Source organism: Scylla paramamosain, chromosome 34 (genome assembly GCF_035594125.1).
Source record: "Scylla paramamosain isolate STU-SP2022 chromosome 34, ASM3559412v1, whole genome shotgun sequence".
Classification (NCBI taxonomy): domain Eukaryota; kingdom Metazoa; phylum Arthropoda; class Malacostraca; order Decapoda; family Portunidae; genus Scylla; species Scylla paramamosain.
This window is the reverse complement of record NC_087184.1, coordinates 17,225,220-17,235,219: the sequence shown is the minus strand read 5'-3', so window position 1 is coordinate 17,235,219 and position 10,000 is coordinate 17,225,220. Positions and strand designations below refer to the sequence as shown.

The window sequence follows — 10,000 nt, the reverse complement described above, 5'->3', positions numbered from 1 at the left end:
CCCTTAAGAGTTCGTAGAAGCCCAAAACAGCTGAGAATACAAACGCAAGCTCCTGGAAAGCAAAAATCACGACGGTAAGACGAAATCAGCCAAATTTCAACCCCTAAGAGTCAAAGGTTCCTCAGCCAGGCAGTACTTACGGGCCAGTCATCCGCTACCCATTCCACACTGACGATCCTCACTAGCTTCCCGTGGGGCGTGTGGACAAGCATGCCGCCGCCCACTCCTCCGCCGCCTCCACCTTCGCCGCCGCCTCCTCCGCCTGCCGCCGCCTCTGCCACCCCGTCCCCAGCGCCAGGGCGTGTCCCGCGGCCCCACGCCCCCCCGCAGCACACGGCACAACGCAAGCCTCGACCCCGCCACACTCCTCCGTCGCACGCAACACCTCCGAGGTCTTGGTGTCCTTTGAGTTGCGTGATTGTGGTGCGTTTCCTCTCCTCTCACTGGGTTTTCGAGGGTGAGGGAGTGAGGGAGGGAGGGAGCGCGGGAGAGGCAGGCTAGCTAGGGAGTGTGGTTGGTGAGGCTGGGTTGGTGTCTGGCCTTTGTTTTTTTATCTGATGGTGTTCTGTTGTACGTTATTTTTTGTTGTCATTGTACTGTGCTTGTTAGTTTTCTGCAATTTTTTTTTTTTTTTTTTGGGGATGGAAGGGGAGGGAGTGACGGAGAGAGGGAGAGAGAGGGAGAGAGGGAGAGGTGCTTAATTCTTTTGTTTGTTCAGCTTCCGCTACTCTGTATTATAATTCCTTTATTTACAAGCGAGGTCAGGGCTTTTTATGAGGTAGATTTCACTTCCTCCTCCTCCTCCTCTCTCTCTCTCTCTCTCTCTCTCTCTCTCTCTCTCTCTAACTTCACTGCTTTCACGGTTCGCATTTCGTTACATATTTCAGTATTTCCATATCATTAATTTCCAATAATTTTCCTTCAGTTTGTATAATTTTTTTTTCACTTTCTCAGTTATAAAAGGCGCGTTTCAGTAAGCAGTTTCGTCTTATCATCCTTTTTTTTCTGTCTTATTAACTTGATTCACTGTTAGACTGCTTTTGTGGTCCGTTCATCCCACGTGACTATGGATATGTTGCCAGTGTGTGTGTGTGTGTGTGTGTGTGTGTGTGTGTGTGTGTGTGTGTGTGTGTGTGTGTGTGTGTGTGTGTGTGTGTGTGTGTGTGTGTGTGTGTGTGTGTGTGTGTGTGTGTGAGGCTCAAACCACACGCTTATCCCTTCGTCCTCTTCTTACCTACTATTAAGTAAGACTGGAGTAGAAAACACAGTTACACCTGAACACACACACACACACACACACACACACACACACACAGACACCAAGTAGAGTTGAGTAACTAATGTATTTATCTATAAGGTGGTGGTGGTGGTGGTGGTGGTGGTGGTGACGGTGACAGGAAAATGATAGTGATACCAACGCTGGCACTCCTGTAATGTAAGAATGGTGGTGACAAGTGGTGGTGGTGATGGTGATGCTGTCAAGTGGATGGTGTGTGTGTGTGTGTGTGTGTGTGTGTGTGTGTGTGTGTGATGATAGTAGCAATGGTAGTGGTGTTCGTGGAGGTGGAGGTTATGGAGGTGGTGAAGGTGGTGGTGGTGTTAAGAGTAGTGGAGGTTATGAAGGCAACTGTATAATGTTAAGCGTAGTAGTAGTAGTAGTAGTGGTGGTGGTAGTGGTGGTGACTGTTGATGGTGGATGAGCTGAGGGTGTATGGAGTAGTGGTGGTGGAGGAAGCCTTGTTTGAAAGTTGCATTATCTTCACACCGGACATCCGATGAGAGAGAGAGAGAGAGAGAGAGAGAGAGAGAGAGAGAGAGAGAGAGAGAGAGAGAGAGAGAGAGAGAGAGAGAGAGAGAGAGAGAGAGAGTGTGTGTGTGTGTGTGTTTGGCTGCCATATCTACAGTACTGGCAGGTGACCAAACACAAACACACACACACACACACACACACACACACACACACACACACACACACACACACACACACACACACACACACACACAGGTGGTGTTGATACGTATCTGCGGTTTGGTGATGAGGACATGAATGGAAAGAGTATACTTGAGGTGAAGACCTGATGGTGATGTAATGGTGGTGATGGTGATGACACGTGGAGGTGTGGTGAGGTGGTGGTGGTGGTGGTGGTGATGAAGGTAGTGTTGTAATGTGGTGGTGGTGATGATAATGATGCTGTACTGCTGTAGTGGTGGTGGTGGTGATGGTGGTGGTGGTGGTGACAGTAAAATAGTGATGAAGTGATGACCAAAAAAAAAATTCTCTCTCTCTCTCTCTCTCTCTCTCTCTCTCTCTCTCTCTCTCTCTCTCTCTCTCTCCCTCGGGCCACCTGTCGCCAGCGTTACTTCACAAGCCCTCAGCCTCACCTGTCTCCTCTTGGCACTCATAAACCTCCCCAGAAAATAAAATAAAATAAAAATGGAAAAAAAAATTGCTCTTCAACTCCACTTCATAAAAAAACTAACAATCTTAACGAGGCCATTTATTTCATTTTATTTTTTTTTATCCCTTGCCATTTTTATTTTATTTTCACGTGACACTCGTCTTTGATGTCTTTTTTTTTTTTCCCTTGCTTTCTTTCCTGCAATAGTTACAGTTCAGTTATCCAGAATCTCTTGTCGGTGATGCAAATAAGATACCAGGGACACTAAACATTCTCTCTCTCTCTCTCTCTCTCTCTCTCTCTCTCTACACAACAATCCCACGCCTCTTACTTTAGATAAGATAGCGCGGCTTATCACAAACAGCCTCACGAGAAAAACAAAACAACAAATCACGTGGTGTTTCTCAGTTATTTCGTGACATGAGCGGAAGGTTAGGACACTAGACATTGCATCCTTTCACTTTAACTCTCCTACACTGACAATCCTACTTCGAATATCATAGTTTGGCAGAAACGGTTTCCCTCAGTGCCACATACACATATCAAGACCTGTTTGTCATCTCGTAATGTAAATAAGACACTGGGCATTGCATCCTTTCACTCTTTAACTCTCCTACATCCCTTCATCTCATTTCTTCCTCCAAACAGTATTACAGCTTCCTTAACGCCACAGACGCATCATGTACTGCTTGTTGTCCCGTGAGTAATGCAAACAGGACACTGGATATTGCATCCTTTCACTCTTTAACTCTCCTACATCTCTTCATCTCTTCCTCCAAACAGCATTACAGCTTCCTTAACGCCACAGACGCATCATGTACTGCTTGTTGTCCCGTGAGTAACGCAAGCAGGACACTGAATATTGCATCCTTTCACTCTTTAACTCTCCTACATCCCTTCCTTCAATCAGTTTCCTTCAAGCCACAAACACACCAGGTACTGTTTGATATTCTGAGGGCGTGTGAGGTGAGGAGACGGATGAACGGACAGACAGTAGTGAGGAGGACACTACCACCACCACCTCCACCATCACCAATAGCACTAGCAGCAGACGGGGGCACCGCTGCTCTGTTATGCATGACGGTGTGTCCTAATTCTGTGTGATCTGAGTGCAATGACGGAGGCGCTGCTGCTACTGGCCTACCCTCCCTCACGTGTTGCTGTGCGTGTGAAGGCGTATAAATGTGTGTGTTTCCAGCCTCCACCGCATGCAGGGACGCCAGAGTGTGGGTGTCTTAAGGTGCTGAAGGTACTACACACCACCACCTGCCGGGGACACGCGGTGAGCCCTCAACCCCACGACCACAGCGGAACTAAAATCAAAGCTTCTCTACCTCTCTCGGAACTCTCGAGGAAGCACGGAACTAACCCAAACTGTCGTACGCTTGCATCTTCCTATCCCCGTCTCCCTCTACCTGATCCAGCCCTCTCCTGTCCTCGTCTTTCTCTAGGCCTGCGAGTCTGGAGGGTGTGAGGTGTGTGTAAGGTGTGTGAGGGGTGTGTGTGGGGTGTAGTGGCGTTGAAGGGACGTCTTGCGCCAGGCAGTGATGTGTTCATTCATGGGGGACCTGCGCCGCGCTGCCAATGAATGGAGTGCCAGTACGCGTCACCCCCTTGCCTCCCACCTCTCACCTCCCACCCATTAGTCTACTTCTACCTGTGCCCATTAACTCAGGTGTATAGGGAGAGGCCTAACTATTCTTACCCATTATTTTACCTTCCTATTTCACGTTCCTACCCACCCATTAATCTTTACACACTAAATTTCGTATTCTTTCATCCCATTAACCTATTTTCACCTATGCCCATTACTTCAGATGGTAGTGGAATGCAAGAAAGAGGCCAAAATATTCAGATACCCATCCATTAACCTATTTCTACCTACACCTATTAACCTATTTCCCCACGCAAATGGGTGCCAGGAAATAGATTCAAAACACCCATTAAAAACCCATTTATCTACCATTCTTAACCCATTAATCCCCAACGCGGCACTAATAGAAGGACAGAAATAGGTACTGGCACCCATCTGCCCACCTATTTTTACCTGTACTCATTAATTCCCCTCCCCACACGTTCAAGGACTAATGGAATGCCAAATTATGGGTCCCCTGATGCTTCACGCTAACCTGTTAACCTACTTTTACTCTTAAGCTGATAAAGGAATGATAGGTGGAAATGCTCGTGTTTTATAAAGGGACTGTCATGTGTATGTATGTATGTAAGGCTTAAAATTTCCTATGGTTTCCTTTATTCTGTTTTTTTTATGTTCTTATTTATGTTTTTTGTGTTATTTCTTTGGTTAAGTAAAAAAGTTCGATTCAAGTTTATAGGATCTCTCTCTCTCTCTCTCTCTCTCTCTCTCTCTCTCTCTCTCTCTCTCTCTCTCTCTCTCTCTCTCGATCTTGTTCTTATGCGTTTATGTGAGGAAAAGTTACAAGTTTGATTGAAGTTCATAGGATTTCTCTCTCTCTCTCTCTCTCTCTCTCTCTCTCTCTCTCTCTCTCTCTCTCTCTCTCTCTCTTTTTTTTTTTTTGGCGGGAGAGGCAGCACCTTCTCGTCGCCCTTACTGAAGCCATACTAGGGGTGTTCTTGCTGCACCGTAACTCAGTTTATCTAATCCTCAGTGTGGGTTCGTGGGTTGGGGGTGTTACGAGTGTTGTCTCCCGTAATCCATGTGTCTGTTCACCCATTCTCTCCCGGTAACCCATGAGTCTGTACACCCATTCATTCCAGCTTAATATTTCTTTTTATTTTTTTTTTCAGTTTTATCTCTATATTCATTTTTTTTTTCGTCTCTTTTTTCTTTCATCTTTCTATTCACTCATTTATTTTTTTTACATGTTTTTTTTTTAGTTTCGTTTTATTCTCACACCTTTCTATTCACTCATTCATTTATTTATTTTTTTCTTTACCCTATTCTTTCGTTTTCCCTCTCATTTCTCTTCCATCCACCCACTATCTCACGCTTCTATCAGTAAGAGCATGTCTTTTAATGGACAAGTAGTAATATCCCATTAATTCACACTTCTACTCACCCATTCAGTTTTTTTAATCCATTCCAACCCCATTACATCACTCCCCATTAATAAAACGTTATATGAGTACTCTATTTATCCACCCCATTAACCTCACATCCTCATAATAATGGTTAATAGTACTGTCACCTCCCCATCCCCTCACCCATTCCTTCACCCATTGGTTCGCCTCGAGGGATCCCATTAACAGCACTCCAGCTCCATTAACAGGCCATGTACAGGCGTAGCGGCCACCCATTACACCATCTCAGCCTCCATTACTTCCCCTCCTGAACGAGCGTGGGAAATAGAAAGCCAGGTTATGAGAGAGAGAGAGAGAGAGAGAGAGAGAGAGAGAGAGAGAGAGAGAGAGAGAGAGAGAGAGAGAGAGAGAGAGAGAGAGAGAGAGAGAGAGAGAGAGAGAGAGAGAGGTTAAACAGAACGTTACCTGCCCCTTTTCTCCTCCTTCTCGTCCTCCCCCTCCTCCTCCTCCTTCTCCTCCTCCTCGTCCTCCTCCTCTTCTTCCTCTTCCTCCTCCCTCCACATCTCTGCTCACCTTCCTCACACCCAATCAATAAAAAAATCACACACACACACACACACACACACACACACACACACACACAGGAGCTAAAACGCGTAATTAGACCTCCTTGGAATCACTTTTAAAGACATATCGATTTTGCGAGGGCGTATCAAGAGGAGGAGGAGGAGGAGGAGGAGGAGGAGGAGGAGGAGGAGGAGGAGGAGGAGGAGGAGGAGGAGGAGGAAGAGGGAGAGGGAAGAACGTGGGTGTTATATAGTGCATATTGGGCACGCACACACACACACACACACACACACACACACACACACACACACACACACACACACACACACACATTCCCAACCACCATTTCCTTCAGGATATGACTATTGATCATGAGAGAGAGAGAGAGAGAGAGAGAGAGAGAGAGAGAGAGAGAGAGAGAGAGAGAGAGAGAGAGAGAGAGAGAGAGATAATCTGTCGCTTCTTTCACAGTAGACACACGAACAAACAAACAAACGAACCAACAAACAATACGCACAAACGAGGAAACAAACACACAAACAAACAAAAACTTTCTCCTTCACACGCTCATTATAACGGTTTTCCCTCCACAATTTTCCTCCAGTAAGTAAAAAAATAAAATAAAATAAAAAAATAAATAAAAAATAAAAAAAACAATAAAAAAAATTTCCTCTTGCCAGCATCAACAAAATTTCCCGTCCCATACAAACAATGCTGAGATAATTTCCCATTCCCACTATGTAATGATTTTTCCCACACCCACAGCATTGTTTCCCACATATTATTTCCTCCAGCAACCATTAAGAGCAAGCACTTCCTTTAATTAACCCTTTCATTGCTAGTTAAGTCTTTCTCACAATCAATAACAAACACCTACACCTTTTGAAAGATTTATCTCTTCAGGTACAGCCTCTTAATTAACTTACGAACTTAAATTAGCTTCATATCCTTTTCTTCCTTATGCCCACTCAAACTATCTACTACAATGATCTAATGTGGACAAAATAACAGATCATGTGGACAAAATAACAGACCATTGAAAGGTTTAAAAAGTGCATGGTTGGTTGCTTGCTAGGTTGAGGGAAGAGAGTCGTGTGTGTGATGGATGAGTGGTGACTTAAGGCTGTGATTAGCTGGTTACTCAGTTTGGAAGAGTGATACATGTTAAGTAGAGGAGATATATTTACTGTTTTCATCTTTTTCTCTTTTCTCTTTCTTCTCCTCCTCCTCCAGATCTACCGGTTTCCTCCTAATTCTCCTCGTTTTTTTTTCGTTTTTTTTTTCTCTTCTTTTCTCCTCCTCCTTCTCATGTTTCTAATCTTTCATTTTTTCTCCTCCTCCTCCTCTTCCAGATCCGTCTTTTTCTTCCTCCTTCTCCTCCTAATCTTTGCATTTCTTTTCTCTCCTTTTCTCCTCCTTCTTCTACTCCTCCTCCTCATCTTCCAGAACCATTTTTTCTTCCTCCTTCTCCTCCTAGTCTTTGCTTTTCCTTCTCCTCTTCTCCTCCTCCTCCTTCTCCACCAGCACAACAAACACATCACGAGGCACAAAGCAGAATTAAAGGTATCAGTGATCCCCAAGCGGCAGAGTTAAAACCTTCCCTTTGCAAGACAGACAGATCAAGGAAGAATCGAGTTTAAGAGTGATACACTTACCTGTCTTGCCTTGTTTCCTTCCCTCTCATCCGTGCTCACTTATCCCTTCTCTATGTGTCTACCCCTCTGTTGTTTGATTCGGTAATTAAAATGCGTAGAGGTGCGTGGGCGGTGAAGGGAGTGTGTGTGTGTGTGTGTGTGTGTGTGTGTGTGTGTGTGTGTGTGTGTGTGTGTGTGTGTGTGTGTGTGTGCTGAATGTTCTTGTAAGTTTTGTAATGTGTGTGTGTATGTGGGTGTGTGTGGGTGTGTGTGCGTGTGCTTGTGTGCGTAAGACCCTCCCTTCACACGCACGCAAAGAACGAGAAGAAGGATACGCAGAAAAAAAAAATACAGAATAGAAAGTAGAGACCAAAAACTTATCTGAACACGAAAAAAAAAAAAAAAAAACAAACAAACAAACACGAGGACAGTCTTACCTGATGATCGGGGGAGGGAGAGGCGCCAACGTCACTCTCAGCGGAGGAGGCGGAGGAGGAAGAGGAGGCGGAGGAGGGAGGGATTGGAGGAGGGGCGAGGGGCCGCACCACGCCCACGCCCTCGTCTGCCACGCCCACCGCCACCCTGTCAGCGCCATCATCAACCAACACTGCCTCGCTGCAAGGAAGAGGCAGGGAATGAGTAAGAGGAGTGAGAGGGAATGAAAGAGGGAGAGAATGAAAGGGAGTGAGTGAGAAGAGGGAGGAGACTGGGAGTGAGAGGAGGGAATAAGGGAGGGACTGTGAGAGTGTATGTGTAAATGGTGATAAAAAAAAGGAACTGGAAAGGAATGAGTGAGTGAAAGGAAAGAAGGACTGTGAGAAGGAGTGAGGTAAGGAATGAGTAAGGGAGGGAAGTGAGAGAGGGACTGTGAAGGAAGGGGTAAGAGAAGTGAGTTTGAGAGTTGGAGTGAAGGAGGGAGAGTTGGGGGAGATAACAAGGGAGGAGAAAGGAAGAAACATTGAGGTTACGAGGGGAAAATAAAGGAAGATGGGAGGGAAAGAACTGAATGATTGATAAATATGGTAATAGTAGTAGTAGTAGTAGTAGTAGTAGTAGTAGTAGTAGTAATGATAAGTAAACAAATAAAACTAATATATAATAAGAGAAAAAAGAGAACGATTAACACACACACACACACACACACACACACACACACACACACACACACACACACACACACACACACACACACACACGTGTTCACAGTACAGTGGTCTACCCTCAAAACGAGTTCCGTCTTGAAAGAAAATATGACGTTTAATGGTACACTGAGTTATCTCTCTCTCTCTCTCTCTCTCTCTCTCTCTCTCTCTCTCTCTCTCTCTCTCTCTCTCTCTCTCTCTCTCTCTCTCTCTCTCTCATGCACATCCCCTGCTGTAGATGAGTTTGCAAAAAAAAAAAAAAGTGAAATATAAATCATTTAGAATAAATGATACAGAAAACACAAAAAGAAATACGAAACACGAATAAATAGACTGAAAATACGAAAATAGACTGAAAATAGACGAAAAATAGCTTCTTTCAAAACAATAATGATAATAATAATAATAATAATAATAATAATAATAATAATAATAATAATAATAATAATAATAATAATAATAATAATACAGGTCATTATGTGGTATCAAGAATAAATGCTATTACAACTACTACTACTGCCGCTACTACTACTACTACTACTACTACTACTACTACTACTACTACTACTACTACTACTAATAATAATAATAATAATAAAAACAGCGGTATTCGTAATTATTAAACCTACAAATCTCTCTCTCTCTCTCTCTCTCTCTCTCTCTCTCTCTCTCTCTCTCTCTCTCTCTCTCTCTCTCTCTCTCTCTCTCCTTTCCGTTAGCTACCTGCTGGGACTAATTACAACGCCCACCTCAGTACTTTTCCCTCCCTCTTTCCCTCTCCCACTCCCTCTTTCCCTCTCCCACTCCCTCTCTCCCTCCCTCCTCCCTCTCTCTCTCTCTCTCTTACTCAGTCTTTCCCTCAATCCCTCCAATCGCTCGCATACTTTCTCATAATTTCACTCGATAATGACTGGAAACTGTGTGTGTGTGTGTGTGTGTGTGTGTGTGTGTGTGTGTGTGTGTGTGTGTGTGTGTGTGTGTGTGTGTGTGTGTGTGTGTGTAAGAGTTAATGAAGAAAACAATGGTAAAGTGGAATTAAAAGGAAGTGAAATAGGAAGGATGGATGGATGGAAGGAAAAAGGGAAGGAGGGAAGGAAATTGTGACTGTATATTAAAAAGGGGAATAGTAAAAAAAAATCTAATAAAACGAAAGAAGAAAGAAAAAAATGAAAATAAATAAGCAAAAATCAAAAAAAATAAAAGAAGGAAAAAATTAAATGAAAAATAACCAAAACTTGAAACACACACACACACACAC

At 44.1% G+C, this 10,000-nt stretch overlaps 1 protein-coding gene across 9 annotated transcripts in view; it reads right to left on the bottom strand.

Moving 5' to 3' along the window:
- Positions 1–10,000, bottom strand: part of LOC135090309 (tyrosine-protein phosphatase non-receptor type 4-like) — a 118,890-nt gene that overhangs the window by 42,178 nt on the left and 66,712 nt on the right. For all 9 annotated transcript variants that reach the window (XM_063986985.1, XM_063986989.1, XM_063986990.1 and 6 more), the window contains one exon: positions 8,038–8,215. In XM_063986985.1, coding sequence (XP_063843055.1) covers positions 8,038–8,215 — 178 coding nt within the window. The remainder of the gene's footprint in view (positions 1–8,037; positions 8,216–10,000) is intronic.